Source organism: Uranotaenia lowii, chromosome 2, assembly GCF_029784155.1.
Source record: "Uranotaenia lowii strain MFRU-FL chromosome 2, ASM2978415v1, whole genome shotgun sequence".
NCBI classification, from domain to species: domain Eukaryota; kingdom Metazoa; phylum Arthropoda; class Insecta; order Diptera; family Culicidae; genus Uranotaenia; species Uranotaenia lowii.
In genome coordinates, this window is record NC_073692.1 from 7,334,146 (window position 1) to 7,358,137 (window position 23,992).

General features: G+C 32.5%; 2 protein-coding genes across 13 annotated transcripts in view; one reads left to right on the plus strand and one right to left on the minus strand.

The window, feature by feature from the left end:
* The window catches only part of LOC129749972 (cadherin-related tumor suppressor), a 339,347-nt gene that overhangs the window by 120,296 nt on the left and 195,059 nt on the right, over positions 1–23,992 (minus strand). For all 10 annotated transcript variants that reach the window (XM_055745134.1, XM_055745129.1, XM_055745132.1 and 7 more), the window contains one exon: positions 3,638–3,955. In XM_055745134.1, the coding sequence (XP_055601109.1) occupies positions 3,638–3,955 (318 nt within the window). The remainder of the gene's footprint in view (positions 1–3,637; positions 3,956–23,992) is intronic.
* The window catches only part of LOC129749976 (uncharacterized), a 45,569-nt gene that overhangs the window by 12,964 nt on the left and 8,613 nt on the right, over positions 1–23,992 (plus strand). The gene's annotated exons all lie outside the window — the stretch shown is intronic.

Sequence of the window (23,992 nt, forward strand, 5' to 3'; positions counted from 1 at the left end):
TTTTGCATAGGTAGTTATGCATATGTATACGTGCACTATTCCGTGATTATTTGAACCCCTCTTTCTTCCATCGAGTGACAAAATCTATAGATATGCAACAAAAGAAGCTCCATATATTTTTGTTGCATAGGTACCTTTAAAATATTTCATAATAAGGAACCCAAATTTAGTATGAGGGGAGGGGCGGGAAATTTGGAAAATGTAATATTTCTATGCATATTCGGAAACCCTCCCTTATTTTAGTGGGGAGATAAATAGGAAAGAGGGGGGGGCTCTCATACATGATTTTGCATAACTCGATAACTTTTCAAGCAAATGGGGCCAAAGTTGGCATGGGATAAAATTAACTATTAGGGTGTGTTATTTTTACATGATTTAGACATAAAAACTTTTTCTAGTGCTAAATCTCGCCTGGCGTGCACCCATGTTTTTTGATAACTCGAAAAATGATCGACAAATTTGACATGAAAGTTATGTGGGTACGAGAAATGTTTTCATGAGTATTTAACAGGGGATTATAAATAAATAAACCCAGAGCCTTAATTTTAGATATAAAATATGATTGGAAAACAAATTTTCAATCAGTTGCAGTTTCCATTTTAAGTAGTTCATTTTAAAAGACGTTAAATTTGAAATACAAAAAATTCACTTAAAAAAATTAAATTTCAATCAGTATGAAATCTTTCACCCATTTTATAAGCTGTAGCAAAACACACCGGGTCAGCCATTCCTGATAAAAACTTCGGCTTATTAAAATAAGGCTTTTTCGACTAATACTCGAGCATATCAGCTCCAGCTTTCGCTATTTGTTGTGTTTCTAAACTTAATTTTTCCAGGTATAAAATAAAGTAAATTTTGTTAGCTACATTCACATTTGTTCCTCTTATCTAAATTTTGAAATAAAAAAAGAGCAAAAGGTTATTGTAGTATGTATTACATATTAGCCTCAAAAGGGATGAGATTTGTTTTAGTTTGAGTTGAGTATAAAAGACAGCAATTCTTCCACTCTTCTGCTTCGATTAAATACATTTTGGACCTCATTCTGCGCCGCGCGCGACGTGACGATTGTCGAGGTACCCCACCATCACTCGGATCTTGTCACCTTATTCCGACAGTCGGTGTAGATAGAGGTGACACTATGGTGAGAGCAAGTGACAGGTGTTCATTCCCAGCTGAGTGAGTGGATGAACCCCGAACTGTTAAACTTATGTTTTCTTCGGAAAACTTCCCAGTTTTCGCGAGGACTAGGCCCTAAGCTCCGGAAGCTTTTCAGAATGTTTGGGGCGGAAATCAGCGAGGACAAGTCTTCCAAGGGAATCGAAGATGATTTGCACAAAATCCATGCCATGCGTACCATATATCGGACGTTTGGACGGCCTTAGTGGCAGCTATATTTCATGATGGAAGATTACAAGTGTGAATACTGCTTCCGAGGGTTCACGACCAAAAATTTACTTAAAAGAAAGAACCCTGAACAACTTATCGGTAATAAAAAGTTGGAAAATTCATTTAGTCAGATTAAGCAGCAGAAATCCCTTGAATAAAACCAGCCCCCTAAACTCCAACCCGTTTATAAAAAGAAATTCTCGTCGTGTTTACAAATTTATTGATAATTTTAAGCATTGAACCATGCTGGGTAAAAAATGTTGATTGAATTTCCACAACTATCAACTCCGCTTTACAGTAATTTTCGAAATTTTTCATTTAATTTCTATCTCGTCACCGCCTGAAAAGGTACCGACTGCTTGAAATCGTCTCCCGAATGTGACGATTCTCACCCACGGTGACTTTGAAAATAGAGTAAGAACTCACAAAGTTCATCCAAAGAGACGTTCCTCAGCTAAACCGACTACTGAAATAAAGTGACTCGGGTGACTCGACTATTGCAACGTTGTGCGCGGCGCAGAATAAGGGCCTTTGTGTTAGAAATCAAATAAGTTCATAGAGAGGTACAACGTAAATCAAAAGAGACTGGAAATGACTAAACAAAGCAATTGAAAGATGCCCTTTAATTTAACCACGGTACAAGAAAAGTCCAGTTAGCTATAGCTACTTACTACCTGTCCCTTATTCTGCGCCGCGCGTGAGGTGACGATTGTCGAGTCACCTCGAGTCACCGTGAGTTTTGTCACCTTATTCCCGGATTCAATGTGGGTACAGTGACGGAGGTTCATTCCCAGCTGAGTGACTGAGTTTTTTGACCACCATATGTCAAACAGACTCGCTTTGTTTTTATTTTTTTCGTGCTTTCAAATTTAATAATTCAGTTTTAAATCAACAAGTGTAAATTGCGCTTCTAAAATGGTTCCAGTCGGGTTGTCAGACGTAAGCAAGCTGATGGAATTGGTTTTGGAAATGAGGAGCATTGCGGATGTTGGAAAATATTGACCACATTGGGAACCGGATTGAGGAAGAACGCCAAACTAAATCAACGGCTTTTTTTTATTTCCAGATACTGGTATTGCTGCTGGATTCCGTGTAGCTTTGAAACCGTATTTACCGTGGCTACTGTAGAGATGAGATGAAGAATAATGTAGAAAATAAATTACATTAAGTAAAAAAATAAAATAAAATAATAGTTGTATTCGGCAACACTGAAGATATATAAAATAAAATAAATTTCTTGGCAACGTTTTGCAACAGAATAATGTTTAAAAAAAAATTATCCTGATTCTGACTGAAAAAAAAAAATTTGACGAAAAAAAATTCTTGACTATGAAATAAATTGGAAAAAAAATTAAAAACATTACATTGGTACCTAAAATCGTCTCGCAAATGCGACGATTCTCACCCAGGGTGGCTACCAGAATAAGTTAGGAACTCACAAAGTTCATCAGAAGTGACTTTTCTGTGCTATAGTTACAACTGAAATCGAGTGACTAGGGTGACTCGACTATCGTCACCTCACGTGCGGTGCAGAATAAGGGCCCCTATCATTTTCAGTGAACGTTTTTGATTAATCAATCACTAAACAAGATAGATAGTTTCTATCGAAATACCGGTTGGCTAGATTATGGACTATGGTTGAATAAAAGGGAATTTTTTGATTGCTTTGATTCAGTAGAATTATTCAACCAAGTAGGCTCACAACACATATTAGAGTGACTAAACAAAGAAATGACATGTAGAGGCCTAGTCAGCCCGAAATTATAGGTTATAATCCCGCAAGGGTAATCAATTTTTTCAATAACTTGTGTAGGTCGTACACTTACATAAATTCTTTCAAAGTCGCGAATGACATGTTCAAACGACTGTAAACGAAACAAAAACTAAGTCCTGCCAACGGGAAAAGGGACTTAAAAAAGTTTCCTGGTGGCTTACTTAGGTAAGGAGAGGCAGATTTGAAGTAAACAAAAAGCATATTTCCAGTGCTAGATAATTCAAAATGAGATAAACATTTAAAATCTCCAATGATTATTTGAAATCATCATTATTTTAGCTTTGATTTTAAATAACGAAATTTAAATTAATTACTAACCAGAATTAAAAAAGAAAACATATGGAAAAAAGTTTCTTTTGGCATGTATCCTCTTTGGCACGTTGATTAAATATTTAACGTTTCAGTTAAACATCTTAGTTTTTACCAAAAATTGATTTGAAAAAAACTCGATCCAAAAATTTCATTCCAAAAACCTACCTGCACGGTGACGGTCGTCTCGGTGCTTTGGACGCCATCGGTGACGCTGACGATCAGCCGGTACAGGTCCTCGGTTTCACGATCCAGCGTGTCCCGCAGCCTGAGCTGGCCGGTGCCCTTCTCCAGCAGGAACTTGGTCCCGGTGCCGGTGCTCCCCTGGACCAGGGTGTACTCGAGGGCGCCGAGTGTGTCCGGATCGGTGGCCGTTATTTGCGCCACAGTCTGGCCCACGGCTAAATCTTCCGACACGGAAAATTGCAACGGAACGTCACGAAATGTCGGTGGGCTATCGTTCTTGTCCAGCACGTTCACTCGAATCTGTAATGAGAGGAGAAAAAGAAGGATAATTTAATAACGATAGATTAAATCGAAACAAGCAGAGTTGAATGAAGTTGTGGCCTTTATAATTTAGGTGTAGGTACTTTCGACTGAACGCGACTGCTGGCTCTGATGTATCGACACAACGCTACTTGGACATGGCCGGAGATGGCAAGTTTTTCCGGTCGACCAACCACACCGCAGTCTGTTTGTTGCCGATGACACCGGAAGGCAAATTCGGTCCTATTTTTTCTTTCTTCTCTGAGTGTATGTGTGCATTTATGTTTCTTCGGTCGTGACTTGGCTTTCGGTCATCTTTCTTGCAGGCTAAGTTTCGAGTTGCTGGTGGATAATTTGCAATGGGATCCGGTTTTTGAGGTTTGAGTTTTTCAGCAATGATCCCTTAAAATTAGCTAATCGCTCGAGCTGATGACCATTTTATGGACCTTTTGCTGCCGAGAGGTTTCTTTAATTTGCGAAATAAAATGCGTTGGAATTTTCATTCAGAAATCGTGAAAATGGAACACGATCCTGGCATATCCTTGGGGGAAAACCAATTAGTTTCATTCATTGTTTTTTTATTGATACAATTGAAGAGAATTGTTTCAATTTAATAAAATTAAAAAAAATCGTAAGACCAGAGATAATTATTTTTATAGGCCCGTGATAGCCAACATTAAATTATACAATTTCTCTCTCGGATTCCAATCAAGTAAAACTCACCCATTGGAAGCCACCCAATGAAAAAAATAGTGGAAATGCTTGGGCATTTCACACGGTCATTCCGGAAAATCAATATCATTAGCGGCAGTAAGATGACACTTTAATTTGACTTAATAAATTGAATTATGGATGACGGTTTGCTTGAATCGGTCAACACATAATTGCGTAATAATTTTTTCCTCAATCCATTCAACTGGTTTTATTTTCCTCGTGCCATCATGGTAGGGGAACGATAGGGTAGATGAAAATGTGCAGAATCCACAATTCATTCACTTGAAAGAGAATATTGAAAATCTACAGTTGAACATATGTTATTGAAATAGGATTAACAATTCTTTTAGAGGAAATTTTTTTTAATGAAAACACTGAAAATATTCGAATATCAAGACTCAATTCGTAATTTTATTCTATTTTGGAGTAATTTTCTACAAAATTCTTCAACTTTTCCCCAAGAAAGGTTCAAACCGTATACATTACGTTGAGTAAGGTCCCCATCAGAAGGAGTTATCTCTCGACTCCACGCGTTCCTCCAAACACTAGTTTTCAAAAGGGTTCGACGATTGATGGTTTAACGCGCGGTATTCGAAAGGCATTCGCGGCAGCCACAGGCAGCAGTGCGATGACTTTGCTATCAATTCAATTTAGCCTGATCCGTTTGACACGATTCATGCTTTTTTTTGCTCTTTCTCTCCGGCGCGGTGTGTCAACCACCGTTCTTTCTAGGTTCGATTCGAACTATTGCTTCTGTCGCTAGCCGGTTAGCTTGACGATTCTAGCGTGCGTCGGATAAACTCGCGGTCACTAAATTGCAATGCTGGTAATTTATCTATACCGGTAATCCAGTGTTGTGTAGGTACAAAGCGGCAAGAAATTCGAAAGCATAAATAGTTATCGCGTTCCAAAAGTGCACTAAGGGCAATGGTTTGATTAACGTTATTTCGTAATTATTTCAAAATAGATTGAGGAAATGGATTAAGGTGTTTACCTCCTTGAAACTCTTTTGATTCTCAATGTTGCTACATAATTATAAATTTCTAAGTACATTTACCCTAAAGGCAATACCTTTGAGTGCCAATCGCGACACTATCCGGAGACAGAACGTATGCATTGGATAGTGTCGAACGCGAGACTTAGAAATAGCATTAGAGGTACCGTCAACTGGGGCATCATGCAACCCTTTTCAACTTAAATGACTCCTAAAAGCTTAATGTTCTCAGATAATAATACTGCTTGAACATCAAAAGTTTGAAGGTTGATGGGGCATCAAATTCATGTAGTCGGTAAAATTATTGGTTTCACCAGTTATTTTTATTTACCAAAACATGCGATTTTCACCCTACTGAGAAAAAGGGGTAAGTTGCAAAAAACTTTGTTATAAATAAACAATCGAATGAAAACGTTTGTAAATTCATAGTTTTTCTTTTATATATTTGTGATATCATTTTGTTCAAATTATTTTTTTTCCAAAATGTTTTAAAAGAAAAACCATAAGGGAGTTGCATACATTCAGGGGTAAAAAATACAACAAAAAACGACTAGCTGAAATCATAAAAATAAATGTTTGGTTGGATGGAATTTAGAAATTAACAAAAATGTGCATATTCTAGCATATGGAAACGGGATTTAAAAGGTGAATCTTTGATCTGCAATTTGGTTTATTTGAGCCCAAACTGGTAACATAATTAGAAAAATAATTATTCGAAAAAAAATTGGTGATTGTCCGAAAAATATTTTTACACGAACATTGTTGATATAGGATAAGAAAAGCTATTTAAAGATTGTAGGTGATATCATTAAGCCAATCCGTAATACTGGGTAAAGTTTTTTACGTCATCGAAAATTGTTAAAATTTGTATGTACAGATATTTCTCGAATTTTCGAACTTTCTCCGAGAATCAAAAACTTTTAAATACTATATTACGATGTAAGAAACTATGTCATGATCATTTTGTTATCAATAAATAATAACTTTATTACATTATACTAAAATAAAAGTTGAATAAGTGTTGTGATTTATAAATGTTTCATCTAACCCTGCTGTTGCATGATGCCGCGTTTGACGGTATTGGAATTTGTGTTTAAGAATACAATCCACAGCAACACAGCTAATCACCGCTGAAATTACCGCTTACGTATTTGTGTGGGCATTATCTGCCATATACAGGAACTAATGGATTTCAGTTAGGCCAGGGATGAACAAACCGTGGCCCGCGAGACATGTTTGTGCGGCCCGTCGACCTAATTATATATTTTTTTACTTTTTCCTGAGATAGACTGTTAATAATAACAAAATACTAGTCCATACTGAACTGAAGTTGTAAAAGAAATTTCTCACGTTTTCTGACCGGCCAGATCCAAGCAATTTTATCCAAAAATTTGCCCAAATCCGAGCATTGGCTTCCAAAATGTTCAACCTGAAATCCGGGCTAGATACGAGCAAATTTTGTCAACCCCCAGGAATAATTCAACAAAATTCTAAAGAAATACACTATTTGAACATATTTTTTGTCAACGAAAGACATCAGCATTTTGGGCTTTTTAATAACCGTTCATTATTATTTTGATTAATTTTTTTCAAAAGTGTTTGAACACAAACATAAAAAAAATCTCAATTCGAGTTTTTAGTTTAATTTTTTAAGTGAAGTGAATAAATCCGAGCGAAGTCCGAGCCTTTATTCAACGAAATCCGAACCAAACCGGATCTTTACCAAATTTTATCTCAAATATCTGTGCAAGCCCGGGTAAAATCGGGCAAACAAGCTTATACTAAACCGGAGATAACTGATATGCCATTGTTTTGTTGAAATATGCACTTCGCTTGTTTATATTCATATGAATTAATACAACAATCATTCGGATTGGTGACCTATCTTCTAGCATTTTAAGCACTTATTGTGAATTCAATGTCGATTGAATTCAATCGAAAACGCTCCCTGAAGAAGGTAGTAAGTTGCTATCGAAATACCGGTATATGAACTTTTCATTTACCGTGGTTGAGTTAAAAGGAATCTTTCGATTGCTTTGATTCAGTTGAATTATTCAACCAAGTAGGCTCACAACACAACAGAGCACTTATTGTGTTCTTTTACTGGCAGAGGTGCAAAAATACTGCCGAAATCATATTATTGATATTTTTTCATATTGCATTTCTTCTATTTTTTCTTAAGAAATAAATAACCAGAAGACTTATGATAAACGCAAGCATTTTTAGGTTAAGTAGAAAAGTAATTACTTTTTTTTCAGTTCTGTCAAAGATGCAGTTGTATTAATGCCGATAAGTTTTTTGAAAATTTAATAATTCTATCAAATTGGGCAAAATATGCTTTATTAATTGACTCTCAAAACCTCCATGAATCAGTGTCAAATATCATCACATGGTTTTCATTGATAATCATTAAAAATCCAATCCCAGGCATCCCAGTATCCAAATTGAATTTATAATCTTTGATACTTGTTAATAACAATTTAAAATAATTTAAAATGTTAACTGTAACCTAAACTTTTAACGAGGTTTTCCAAAAAGTCCGTGAAATTGTCAACAACCTTGCTGGATAATTTTTATCAGAAAAAGGGGTAAGCTTAATAGCGGCACGTTATCCAAACAAACGGGAAAATTTCCCTCCGCAGAAACAAATATCAGCCTAGCAAGTTGAAATTGTAAAAAAATCTTCTCGAAAAAACACTGATAAAGCAAATTTTATCAATGCATTTTAATATTAATTTAACGTGCATATAAAATTTTAAATTTTTCCTGTGCTATAGCTCTTTAGCCTTTTGAACGGAAATGGAAAAAAAATAGAATCACACTTTTTTAAACAGAATAGGATTTTTGTGGAATTTGTGAATCGTAAAAGGGCCTTAAAAATTTCTCAAATTAAGCAAATTAAATATTTAGAAAATACTACTGACAATGATTAAGTAATACACCAAGTTATTTTTTCAGTGTTACTTAAAGTGCGGCCCACCGAAAAGATCTAAAGTTCAAAGTAACCCGATGGTTTAAAAGTTGCCAGAGTTTTTTCAGCACGTATCCGGGCTGGACAATCCGGGCAATTATCTACTAAAACCTGGCAAAATACGGGCATTTCATTTCTTGTGTCCGGGCATTTCAATGGGATCTTGTGTTGGATCCCATTTTTTCATTCTGCAAGCACCACTTTTCAAACGATCAGCACGGTTTCATGCCTAAACGATCAACTACCACAAATTTACTGACGTTCACATCTTTCGTACAAGAAAGCTTTGCCATGAAGACCCAAACCGATGCTATTTATACAGATTTGTCTGCTGCATTTGATAAAGTGAACCACGAGATTGCTCTCGCAAAGCTAGGTCGCTTGGGCTTCTGTGGATCTTTACTGGAGTGGTTTCGGAGTTACTTAACGGGACGAAAATTGTCCGTTCATACTGGAGAATCCTTCTCGAGATAGTTTCTAGGCTCTTCCGGAGTGCCACAAGGAAGCCATTTAGGACCGATAATTTTCGTCATCTATTTTAATGATGTTCTCTCGCTTCTCGATGGTCCAAAACTAGCTTATGCCGATGATCTGAAACTATATCACACCATCAATGGTAAAGACGACATCGATTTCCTGCAACGGCAGTTCAACATTTTTTGCTGACTGGTGCGACAACAACTGCCTGCCGCTAAATCGCAGTAAATGCTCGATCATAACTTTTTCTCGCAAGCGACACCCTCTTTATGCTGAGTACATTCTCGGGGATGAAATAATCTCCCGGGTTGACCAAATCAATGATCTGGGTATTATTCTCGATCAACGGCTTGAGTTTAAGACTCACACGAACTACGTGGTAGACAAAGCCTCCAGAAATCTTGGTTTCTTGTTTCGCGTGGCTAGAGAATTTAACACGTTCGTCGCCACGCTCATTTTGGTAGTTTTACTAGCCGGGCCCAAAGAAATTTTCAGAGAGAGAAAGCAAAGAAGGAGAACTTCCATATATGAAACGTGTGGCGAAGCTGAGCGGTAAACTCAAGTAAGAGAGCGTCACACGCTTTTTGATGTGACGGGGCCCCCCAGGAAATACACCCGTCACCCGAATATGGGTGCCGTGGCGACGAACGTGTTAAAGATGTGTACTGCTTAAAAAGCTTATAGTGTAGCATAGTTCGCTCCGTTCTTGAGTATGCTTCTGCTGTCTGGTGCCCTTTCTACCAAAATGGAGTTGAACGAATCGAGGCTATACAGCGGCGCTTCTTGAGATATGCCCTTCGACACTTGAACTGGCAAGATCCTTTTCGTTTGCCCAGTTATGAGAATCGTTGCCACCTGATAGACTTAGACACGCTTCAAGTCCGAAGAAACGCCACACGTGCTTTGGTTGTTGCGGATCTTCTCACATCGAGGATTGACTGTCCCGTGCTGCTGGAAGCTATCCCTCTCAACGTGCGACCGCGAGGATTAAGAAACCAGAATCTGCAACTCTACGTTCCTGTTCGGCTGAATAACTATGGGGCTAACAGCGCTCTTATAGGCATCCTAAAAACCTTCAACCGTTTTTCGGAGTACTTTGAATTTGGCGTTCCCAGAAATGTTTTCCGTAGAAACATATTAAACAAATCAAGAGAATTGTAGATTTACGTTAATTTTTATATTTTACCTATAATTAAGATATCATTAGGATCTAAATTTGATCCGTTGATTTTTATACAATAAACAATAAACAATTGACGACCATAACCCGAACAATATCCGGGCAAACTTCTTCAAAACCCAGAAATAACTCAACAAAAATCAAGACAAAAAATTGAGAAAATAAATTATTTCATCAAAATTTATAAACAGTTATAAATTGTATTTTATGCTTTGAAAAAACTTTTCATGATTTTTTTGCAAAATCTGCTCAAAAATGTTTGTTTTGGTGGCTAGATAAAAAAAAATTTACAACACATTTGTTTTTTGTTGATTTCCAAATAAAGTGAAAAAATCCGGGCCGGGCCGGACATTTGTCCCGCGGCTGTCTTGTTGTGGCCCACGAAGCTATTTTGGAAAAAACATGCTTTTTTCAAAAATTGATTGTTTTTTTTTGGGTAACATTATTCAAAAAAAATTAACCTAAATCTTCATATTATCCATTCAAAATAGAACACAAAGAAATCTCTTCGATTTGATATAATAGAATTTTACACAAAGGTTACCTTCTCTGAAAAAGGATCAATTTCAATTCTATTCAAAACTGTCAAATTATCAGAGTTTACACTAATAAAAAATCATTTTTTACTTTCCATCACATAATCGGCAATGTTTTCCCGTTGTTTTTGTATGGTTATTTTATATCAGTTTGCTTTTAAAGTGGTTTTCACTGATATCGATTATAGATCGTTAAAAATTCCACCAAATCTTATTCACATAGCTATCAAAAAATTTTTTTTCAGAAACTTCAACTATTCAAATATTGAATTTTGTTTTAAAAACATCGGTTATTCATCAAAATTCTATAATATTTGCTTATTATACAAAAACTCATGTTTAAAATTTGATTTATTTTTTTGTTAAACTACAACAAAAACAGCAATATTTATGCAAATTTAACCAAATTTAAACAGCTTAGTATTGGTAACGTGCTCTGTATTTTTTTACATTAATAATGAAATTCTAAATAGAGTTTACAGTAAGAAGGTACAATTTACGGCCCTATGTTAACGAAATTATGAGCAACAGGTAGAATTTATCTAGAACCGGTTTAATTTTGGTGAATCTCTCAGATAGAAGTCTTATTTTAACAGGTATTTTTTCAAAAGAATTTTTTTTACAAAATTTTTATTTTGTAAAAAAAAGTGCAACGATTGGGTTTAAATATCCAAGTTTTTTTTTATTCTTTTTCTGGAAGACTATCCCGATACACGTAGGTATCGATTCAAAATAACAGATTATAAAAAAATTACAAAAAAGGCATAATTTTGATATTTTTGATTTGTCAATATTTACGAATAGAAAGCGGTAAATTTGGGGTATTGCTAACCACGTATGACCGATAGTTTTCTCTCAACAATGCAGTGTTTTTTTTAGGAAAGTGATCAACTTGGAAACTTTGGAAATGGACGGTGTTTTTTTTTATTTGGAAACCATGAAATTGACTCAATGGGCATTGTTATCACATTATTTGACATTCACGGTATAAATAACAAAGGATTTAAATACTTGAAAAAAGTTGATATGTTAATAAAAACAAAATCAGTCAGTACATATAGTTTGTAATTAAATTTATGTTTATTATAAGCTCGTAGGAAAGATTTTTATCAGTTTTTAAGTACATAATTCTTAATCTTATGAAATAAATTTGTTAACAAATGCATGGAACAAAATATACGATCTGAGATGAATGTACTTGCGGTCACCCATTCATAGGCATACCATTTTAATTTTTAAATGGGGAATTCAAAAATTCGTTTTTTCCTCAAAAATAATAAAAAAGTTGTATGGCTCGCAAGCCAATCTCATTTCTAAGTTTGTATGGAAAATTGTGATGTTTCAGATCTTCCAGTCATTTTTGTCATTTTTGTCATTTTTGTCATTTTTGTCATTTTTGTAATTTTTGTCATTTTTGTCATTTTTGTCATTTTTGTCATTTTTGTCATTTTTGTCATTTTTGTCATTTTTGTCATTTTTGTCATTTTTGTCATTTTTGTCATTTTTGTCATTTTTGTCATTTTTGTCATTTTTGTCATTTTTGTCATTTTTGTCATTTTTGTCATTTTTGTCATTTTTGTCATTTTTGTCATTTTTGTCATTTTTGTCATTTTTGTCATTTTTGTCATTTTTGTCATTTTTGTCATTTTTGTCATTTTTGTCATTTTTGTCATTTTTGTCATTTTTGTCATTTTTGTCATTTTTGTCATTTTTGTCATTTTTGTCATTTTTGTCATTTTTGTCATTTTTGTCATTTTTGTCATTTTTGTCATTTTTGTCATTTTTGTCATTTTTGTCATTTTTGTCATTTTTGTCATTTTTGTCATTTTTGTCATTTTTGTCATTTTTTTCATTTTTGTCATTTTTGTCATTTTTGTCATTTTTGTCATTTTTGTCATTTTTGTCATTTTTGTCATTTTTGTCATTTTTGTCATTTTTGTCATTTTTGTCATTTTTGTCATTTTTGTCATTTTTGTCATTTTTTTCATTTTTTTCATTTTTGTCATTTTTGTCATTTTTGTCATTTTTGTCATTTTTGTCATTTTTGTCATTTTTGTCATTTTTGTCATTTTTGTCATTTTTGTCATTTTTGTCATTTTTGTCATTTTTGTCATTTTTGTCATTTTTGTCATTTTTGTCATTTTTGTCATTTTTGTCATTTTTGTCATTTTTGTCATTTTTGTCATTTTTGTCATTTTTGTCATTTTTGTCATTTTTGTCATTTTTGTCATTTTTGTCATTTTTGTCATTTTTGTCATTTTTGTCATTTTTGTCATTTTTGTCATTTTTGTCATTTTTGTCATTTCTGTCATTTTTGTCATTTTTGTCATTTTTGTCATTTTTGTCATTTTTGTCATTTTTGTCATTTTTGTCATTTTTGTCATTTTTGTCATTTTTGTCATTTTTGTCATTTTTGTCATTTTTGTCATTTTTGTCATTTTTGTCATTTTTATCATTTTTGTCATTTTTGTCATTTTTGTCATTTTTGTCATTTTTGTCATTTTTGTCATTTTTGTCATTTTTGTCATTTTTGTCATTTTTGTCATTTTTGTCATTTTTGTCATTTTTGTCATTTTTGTCTTTTTTGTCATTTTTGTCATTTTTGACATTTTTGACATTTTTGTCATTTTTGTCATTTTTGTCATTTTTGTAATTTTTGTGATTTTTGTGATTTTTGTCATTTTTGTCATTTTTGTCATTTTTGTCATTTTTGTCATTTTTGTCATTTTTGTCATTTTTGTCATTTTTGTCATTTTTGTCATTTTTGTCATTTTTGTCATTTTTGTCATTTTTGTCATTTTTGTCATTTTTGTCATTTTTGTCATTTTTGTCATTTTTGTCATTTTTGTCATTTTTGTCATTTTTGTCATTTTTGTCATTTTTGTCATTTTTGTCATTTTTGTCATTTTTGTCATTTTTGACATTTTTGTCATTTTTGTCATTTTTGTCATTTTTGTCATTTTTGTCATTTTTGTCATTTTTGTCATTTTTGTCATTTTTGTCATTTTTGTCTTTTTTGTCATTTTTGTCATTTTTGTCATTTTTGACATTTTTGACATTTTTGTCATTTTTGTCATTTTTGTCAGTTTTGTCATTTTTGTCATTTTTGTCATTTTTGTCATTTTTGTCATTTTTGTCATTTTTGTCATTTTTGTCATTTTTGTCATTTTTGTCATTTTTGTCATTTTTGTCATTTTTGTCATTTTTGTCATTTTTGTCATTTTTGTCATTTTTGTCATTTTTGTCATTTTTGTCATTTTTGTCATTTTTGTCATTTTTGTCATTTTTGTCATTTTTGTCATTTTTGTCATTTTTGTCATTTTTGTCATTTTTGTCATTTTTGACATTTTTGTCATTTTTGTCATTTTTGTCATTTTTGTCATTTTTGTCATTTTTGTCATTTTTGTCATTTTTGTCATTTTTGTCATTTTTGTCATTTTTGTCATTTTTGTCATTTTTGTCATTTTTGTCATTTTTGTCATTTTTGTCATTTTTGTCATTTTTGTCATTTTTGTCATTTTTGTCATTTTTGTCATTTTTGTCATTTTTGTCATTTTTGTCATTTTTGTCATTTTTGTCATTTTTGTCATTTTTGTCATTTTTGTCATTTTTGTCATTTTTGTCATTTTTGTCATTTTTGTCATTTTTGTCATTTTTGTAATTTTTGTCATTTTTGTCATTTTTGTCATTTTTGTCATTTTTGTCATTTTTGTCATTTTTGTCATTTTTGTCATTTTTGTCATTTTTGTCATTTTTGTCATTTTTGTCATTTTTGTCATTTTTGTCATTTTTGTCATTTTTTTCATTTTTGTCATTTTTGTCATTTTTGATAACTTTTGTAGTAGTTTTCTGTGAATTCTTAAGATGTTTCATTCGACGTAATGAAAGCTCACGCGAGATTTCATGTCTATCTTGATGAATTTGTGTATTTCTGTTTATGGTGCATAAGACAATAACATTCAAATTTTCTGTGGTGACAGGGCGACTTTTCTGGGATCGCTGATTCCTAAATAGCAATTTGAAATTTTCTATCAGCTCTTGTTTTTTGAGGTTCGAGGGTTAACCATTTAAAATAGGTAAAAAATCATTGAATAAATTTGTGCTCTGTTTTGGCAAAACTGTGGAACAATATTGATGATCTACTATTCCCAAGAGCGTTAATTATTGACTTTTTTATAAAAACTTTTCAAAATGATTTCTTTTTGATTATGATTTAGAATTGAGAAACTGGTTATCTTGATCTAGGTCAATCAATTGTTCAGGATACTGTTTCTTTTTTTTTTTTTAAGAATTCTGTTCCCAATTTAGGTCTTACCGAGCATTGCGCCACACGTCGAATGTTGCGAGTTTCGTTTTTGAATGGCAGTAATTTCGCAACTCCACCAACTACAGCTGACTGTCGGCTGTCGGCAAGAACACTGAAATCCATACCAACGTTCTATACAATAGGGTAGACTACGACACGACAGTCTAGTAAGTACAGCTCGTAGTACCTAGTAAGTACGCACCATAACTACATCCATTTGCGCAGACATTATTAGTTAACCGAAAGCTGGCGAACCGCGAAAAGATCCGATTGATCAGCTTCTGGAAAATTACACGTCCATAGAATTATGTGCGACAAACGACAGCCAATCATTATTATTGGGTGCTCGCGAGTAACCCGCACACCACATTATTCCCACCTTGGTAGAGCGCTGAGCTGAGCGAGCTGTGAAGTCAGCTAAACTTTCAGCCGCTCAGATCAAGCGGACAGAGGTCGTTTGTTCGCATTAAGGGGGGGGGTAGGGTCTAACGGGTATAAAAAAACACCATTTTCACGATTTTTTTCTAGAGCTATCGTTCAAACAAATGTATTCAAATTTTTTGCATTATACAAAGCATTGTTAAAAGAACATTTAGTAATTTTTTCGTAGAAAAGTATTGAAAAATGAGCCGGTGACGGAGCATTTTCGAGGATGCCTTTTAGAGAACAGGATTTGCGGTGGACACTGTATCTCAGCACAGAATCATCTGAAGTAAAAAAATCAGAGCAAAATATTTTCAATAGATGTTTTTCTGGACCCCAACGTTTTTATTTAACTTAAAAATATTTTTATGAAATTTTTGTGGCTGTTTGAAGTAAAAACTACGATTTTTCACTTAAAAATCCGCCATTTTTCACCTCTAAAATCTCCCCAAAGTAAAAAAATCAAAAAAGAAAAACGTTGGGGTCTGGTATTTTATATGTAGAAAATATGTTCCAAATTTGAAAAGAATCGGATAAGTAGTTTTCAAATGACGATGTCCACGGACTTTAAAAATGTGCTTTCAAGAAAAACGCGTTTGAAGTTTCTGCTCTTGCTTTCTTTCAGTATTAGAGAGGAGGAGATAAAGGCCTATAACTTCTACAGTTTTGCTTCAATTGACTTGAAAATTTGACACAACATTTTTGAAATGTTTTACAATAAGAAAACAAAAAAATAAAAAAATCGATTTTTTGAAAGTGTTAGACCCTACCCCCCCCTTAAGGAGACCTCTGGGAAGGCGGCGGCGCTAGGAGGAGGAAGCTGGCGTAGGTACAAATAGATTATGTGCGGTCGGGGCGATGATGTTGGCTAACGATTGCTGGCGCACCGAAATCGTCGCAATCTTCAGCTCTCGATGGTTTGTTATTCTACCGGAAAGTTGTGGAACCAAACCAACATTCAACTTTGAATAGGGGGATACACCCGAACCAGGCACACATATTGCCAAACGGCTGTCGCGGATTAGTCGCACATATTGTTAATTTATTGCCCAACGGGTCCTCCAATCGATTGGCGGGGTGGCTTTGAAAGACACTCACTCTGCGGGATCGGTAGCAGAAATGGGGAAAAAATCCGTGGACAGCGTTCTAGAACCTAACCCTCTGGCCTCGCCGATCATCCATCGAAGGCGACGTTTCCAATAGAATAAATATGAAATAAGTTTATTGATATCGATATATTTTTATGCGGCCATAGAAAATCTCAATATTTATTTTATCTGCTCATTTTGGAGTTCTCCTCCACTACTCGTTCTGGGGGTGTTGCACGGTAAAAGCTGGGAACCAAAGTCGGAACAGAGAATCCGAATGTGGAGTTGAACAAACTCATTCTTTTTCTCGAATGATATTTATTTTTCGGAGGTTCAGTTTTTCTGCCACACAAAGTATACGGATTGAATATTTTTCCATATCACCAATGATAAAAACGGAGATTTAAGTAATCCTTATTGATACGAGACTTTCTACGTATTGTGCAATTCAAAAGCAAAACAAAGTATTAGAGTAAAACGGGGAGATATTCGCCAGTTTTGAAAAGAAACCGATTATTCGGAGCACAATTGAATAATTTTATTCCGATCAAAGCTGGAGATAACTCAAAATTTCAAAGAATTTTATTTTTTTATTCAATTATGTCCAGCATTTTCCCGGATATTGCCCGGCTAAAATTTCGCAATGTTTCTGCAGTTTACATTGATAATTGTCGATTTTGCGGTATTCGTCAAGCTCCACGCTACTGAAGCTGTGAATCCATCTGAACCAAGGTGCTGAGTTGTGCACGGCTTCAGTGCGTCACGGAGGATCCTGGATTCTGCTTAAATTGGTACGGATTTTACTTATGTTGAAATGTTTCAAATGCCTATATTTTGCCAGGTTTTGAACAAAAAAATAATCGTAATTTGCTCATGCAAGAAAAAAAATCTGCACTCTACTCTGGGAACCCTTCTTACCTTGTATTAGAGTGTAATTCGAGATACTATATCACGGGGGCCCCCTAAGTTGGTTTACTTATAGGTATGACGTTTTAATTTTCTAGTTTTTACTTCCTTTGCTAATATCAACCAATATTGTTGAAGAAATCTTAAACTTTTTACCCTCGGGGCCCTTGATGCGACCTTAACACTAACATTCATCAATTAACGTGCGAGTCTTGAATTGGTGCGAATCATAATTTAGAGCATAAATTGATCATTACTAACATTTTTTGTCAAGTTTATGTAAATATACTAAAAGTAAACACGAACTAGTTCTAAAGCTATGATACTTTTTCCTGAAAATCTTTGATTAAAAATTCAAAAATCAAACTGCTTAGGCTTTTTGATCTAGGTCTAGGTCCAATAAAAGGTATAAGTTCAGTAGAAAAACAAGCAAGGTTGGACATCTTGATCATTCATCATATCTTTGTAAATAACTGCGAAACCTATGTTGAAATTCTCATTGAAACTTGCAGATAAGATCATAAACTTTAATTGGGCTTTCTGAAAAATATTAAACCCCCGTCCATTTATGAGAAAGTCATGGATTTAAAATACCACCGCTTGAAGGGTCCAAAGTAGGTAAACTAACCAAATATGCTTCCCTAATCAATAAATAAAATCACTCGAAAAACGCCTTATGGTAGGCAAATGAAGCCTATACATATTTCCATATATAGCCACAGACATGAAAAAAACAACCAGATTCTTCTGATGTACCTAATGGAATAATATTTCATTATAAGAACAAATAAAAAAAATTATAAAAAAGGGAGTTATTCCTGACGTGATTTGCCCAATATAACTTTTAAATGCTGTCTCCAATAACTTCTCTTAGAAATTTTAATTTCGGAGCTTATCTCAATGTTTGCAAACTTCAGTGTTTTCGGGAGTCATGACGACGAAATTTACGAATAGTTGATTTAAAAGAGGTTTAATTCTTTGTCCAATCTAAATCACCCTAAGCTTGTTAAATATGTTACTGAATTTATCGGTCTTTTCGGTGAAAAGTTATGTCCTATTTAGTAAGAACATCTTTAGATCATGAAATTTCATCGACGGATAGAAAATAAGAAGAAATCGATGAATCCGTTTCTGAGTTAAATGAGAGAGAGTTAAAAGTTACAATTTTTTTTGTTCGTCCGCACTGCAAGTTTTCCCTTGTGGGGCGGACCACGCTTGGCCTACTAATGTGTGGTGACCTAGATGCAAGCGGCGGCAACGCTATTCAAACCGTATGGAGCACATCTCTCAGATTTTCCCTCAAATTTCCCCTGTTTTGACAGATTTAAGCTTTTTTCCTCAGATTTAAGCTTTCGTCTCCTATGCTCTCAAGGCAAAAAAAAGCTTAAATCTGAGGAAAAAAAAGCTTAAAAACGAGATTCACGACCACTTATTTAAAAGATGTTGGTCACACGATACATAGACAAAACGTGTAACGTTGCCTCCCTCTGGATCTGCCTAGATGCAACTCAATCTGTATTTACCGTTTTATAATAGTTGGCCCGTGCCGAAAAAAAAATTGGTATTTGATTATAATGCTTCTAATAAATTCTATCGGGTCATTTTCACCATCTTTCATGTCTTCTAACTTTCTATTCTTCTAAAAAAGTTATAATCTTAAGATGTTCTTACTAAAAGGACTTCACTTTCCACCGATAAGGCCGATAAATTAACTAAAACTTAAATTACAGTGACTAATCTCTTCATAAAACTTGATAGATATTTTATCCAGTGTTGGTTTCAACAAATTATTTAGTGGAGAGCGGTTTGTTTAGAAATAAATCAGAGATTATCCTGTTGATGGCTGATAGTATTTTCATCCGTACAATTTTTCTGAAACTTTATATATATTTTAGATCGAAAATTCAAAAAAATCTATAATTCAAAAGGTGATACAATTCCCATCTTCTACAGTTCAACTGCCGCTCTTTCAACTGTGTGAACTTTCGCATAAGTCATCAACTTTTCATCAATTTACCTTCAACTATATTTATACATACCCCCTTCGGGATTTTCGGATAAATGAATTATAAACTTTCACAAAGCATGGAAACATAGAAAAATTCTCAAGAATCCTTCTTGACTTTTTTTTAGCTTAGCTTAGCTTGATTGACTACTCACATCCACCTTGAATCATTGAACCCGAAATGCTCCTTAAGATGTCTGGATGAAGAATTTATAAGTATTCTAGTATACTCTGTGATTGATTTCTCAATTTGGTTTAAATACAAGTCAATACATTTCGGATTCCAAGTTCGCAGGCGTGGCTCAGTAGAACAAGTTCCACATTGCCAATGGTTGCTACTCCGTGATTGACCGAGGCCATCAATTTTGCTCAGAGGTCAAATGAACGGAACCTGGAATTGGCTACACATTCACAATGCGCAAAACTGATGCTCTCTCTTTAAACATCAATAACGGCGCCGGCCACGTCCTAATAGTCAATTGATAGGATAGAAAAAATGAGAAAAGGATAAAAGAACAACTTTGTGAAGAAAAAATGAGAAAAGGATAAAAGAACGACTTTGTGCTTAAGGATCGGGGTCACCTCTGCATCCTTGCAAAAAAAATTTGTAGGGAATGTGGGGGAAAGGAAATAATAAGGAAACACTTTTGACTAGTGCTATGCTGATAGTTTTTTCTCCTGAAATATAAGTTTTATTTGTTAAAACGTTTTAACTAGGTAAGAAATAACATTTTTGAAAGGTGATAATGACTAATACACATTAGAAGTCAATCTATCAACTTGATTTCTATTTTCATATCTCTAATAGTTGTTGTTCAATTATATGAAAAGTTCGAAATGATATTCGAACTGGTGTTCTAAATCATATTTTTGTAGGAATTTAAAAACCAATAAAATGTAAAAGTTAAATATTTTGGAGAAAAAATTCGAAAAGATTGTAATAACTAAAATGTTGAATAGAACCATATTGAAGAAAACAAGTCCAAATAGAACGTTTTACCACTTTTTTCAAGAGAAATGAAGAGAATGTGATCACATATAAAAATCATTAAATGTTGATTATTAAAACAATCCCAATTGATAAATTCAGGTAACGACTTTCCACATTTTATCAGAAACATTAGGATTTAACGTGTTCCCTGTTTATGATTGAATCATGATATAAATGAGTATCGATGAGCCTTCAAAATTTTGAACATTTGAATAAGGAAAAATTGAAGAGAAATGTAGAAATTCAAAAGAAGTTATTTAATAAGTCAATCCCCTCAATTTAGAAAATCACATATTTTGACAGGAATGATTAAAAGACAAAATTACCAATAAAATGACATAATTCACAAAAATGACAAAAAATGACAAAAATGACAAAAATGACAAAAATGGCAAAAATGACAAAAATGACAAAAATGACAAAAATGACAAAAATGACAAAAATGGCAAAAATGACAAAAATGACAAAAATGACAAAAAATGACAAAAAATGACAAAAATGACAAAAATGACAAAAATGACAAAAATGACAAAAATGACAAAAATGACAAAAATGACAAAAATGACAAAAATGACAAAAATGACAAAAATGACAAAAATGACAAAAATGACAAAAATGACAAAAATGACAAAAATGACAAAAATGACAAAAATGACAAAAATGACAAAAATGACAAAAATGACAAAAATGACAAAAATGACAAAAATGACAAAAATGACAAAAATGACAAAAATGACAAAAATGACAAAAATGACAAAAATGACAAAAATGACCAAAATGACAAAAATGACAAAAATGACAAAAATGACAAAAATGACAAAAATGACAAAAATGACAAAAATGACAAAAATGACAAAAATGACAAAAATGACAAAAATGACAAAAATGACAAAAATGACAAAAATGACAAAAATGACAAAAATGACAAAAATGACAAAAATGACAAAAAATGTCAAAAATGACAAAAATGACAAAAATGACAAAAATGACAAAAATGACAAAAATGACAAAAATGACAAAAATGACAAAAATGACAAAAATGACAAAAATGACAAAAATGACAAAAATGACAAAAATGACAAAAATGACAAAAATGACAAAAATGACAAAAATGACAAAAATGACAAAAATGACAAAAATGACAAAAATGACAAAAATGACAAAAATGACAAAAATGACAAAAATGACAAAAATGACAAAAATGACAAAAATGACAAAAATGACAAAAATGACAAAAATGACAAAAATGACAAAAATGACAAAAATGACAAAAATGACAAAAATGACAAAAATGACAAAAATGACAAAAATGACAAAAATGACAAAAATGACAAAAATGACAAAAATGACAAAAATGACAAAAATGACAAAAATGACAAAAATGACAAAAATGACAAAAATGACAAAAATGACAAAAATGACAAAAATGACAAAAATGACAAAAATGACAAAAATGACAAAAATGACAAAAATGACAAAAATGACAAAAATGACAAAAATGACAAAAATGACAAAAATGACAAAAATGACAAAAATGACAAAAATGACAAAAATGACAAAAATGACAAAAATGACAAAAATGACAAAAATGACAAAAATGACAAAAATGACAAAAATGACAAAAATGACAAAAATGACAAAAATGACAAAAATGTCAAACATGACAAAAATGACAAAAATGACAAAAAATGACAAAAATGACAAAAATGACAAAAATGACAAAAATGACAAAAATGACAAAAATGACAAAAATGACAAAAATGACAAAAATGACAAAAATGACAAAAATGACAAAAATGACAAAAATGACAAAAATGACAAAAATGACAAAAATGACAAAAATGACAAAAATGACAAAAATGACAAAAATGACAAAAATGACAAAAATGACAAAAATGACAAAAATGACAAAAATGACAAAAATGACAAAAATGACAAAAATGACAAAAATGACAAAAATGACAAAAATGACAAAAATGACAAAAATGACAAAAAATGACAAAAATGACAAAAATGACAAAAATGACAAAAATGACAAAAATGACAAAAATGACAAAAATGACAAAAATGACAAAAATGACAAAAATGACAAAAATGACAAAAATGACAAAAATGACAAAAATGACAAAAATGACAAAAATGACAAAAATGACAAAAATGACAAAAATGACAAAAATGACAAAAATGACAAAAATGACAAAAATGACAAAAATGACAAAAATGACAAAAATGACAAAAATGACAAAAATGACAAAAATGACAAAAATGACAAAAATGACAAAAATGACAAAAATGACAAAAATGACAAAAATGACAAAAATGACAAAAATGACAAAAATGACAAAAATGACAATAATGACAATAATGACAAAAATGACAAAAATGACAAAAATGACAAAAATGACAAAAATGGCAAAAATGACAAAAATGACAAAAATGACAAAAATGACAAAAATGTCAAAAATTACAAAAATGACAAAAATGACAAAAATGACAAAAATGACAAAAATGACAAAAATGACAAAAATGACAAAAATGACAAAAATGACAAAAATGACAAAAATGACAAAAATGACAAAAATGACAAAAATGACAAAAATGACAAAAATGACAAAAATGACAAAAATGACAAAAATGACAATGACAAAAATGACAAAAATGACAACAATGACAAAAATGACAAAAATGACAAAAATGACAAAAATGACAAAAATGACAAAAATGATAAAAATGACAAAAATGACAAAAATGACAAAAATGACAAAAATGACAAAAATGACAAAAATGATAAAAATGACAAAAATGACAAAAATGACAAAAATGACAAAAATGAAAAAAAGGACAAAAATGACAAAAATGACAAAAAAGACAAAAATGACAAAAATGACAAAAATGACAAAAATTACAAAAATGACAAAAATTACAAAAATGAATAAAAAATACAAAAAATGACAAAAATGACAAAAATGACAAAAACGACAAACATGACAAAAATGACAATGATGTTTAAAATTAAAAAAATGACAAAAAATGTATCTTGAACAAATATGTTCGGAGAGATAAAATAACAATGTTATATCCGTGTGAAGGAAGAATAAATAAGGTTTAATTCATATAAAAATGAGACAGTTACGATTGCGTGTATCACAAAAACCATTCGTTTGATCGAAATACTTTTCATGAACAAAATGAGGGTAATCTTTTGATTATTCATTAAAAAATTTTAAATTTTTTTTATCGTTTTTTGTAAGAAAAACTTTTACTATATCCTTGGTATCTCCGACGAATCCAGTTTTTCCAACTTATACTTTCATTTCTGCATTTAAGGTGGCATAGTGTTGGTAACGATTGCAAAGTTTCATAAGTGTTCGTAACTCTCATGTCCTATTATATTCATGGGACTTATCCTCAGGAAGACTTAAATTCCGAAAACAATATAAACGTCC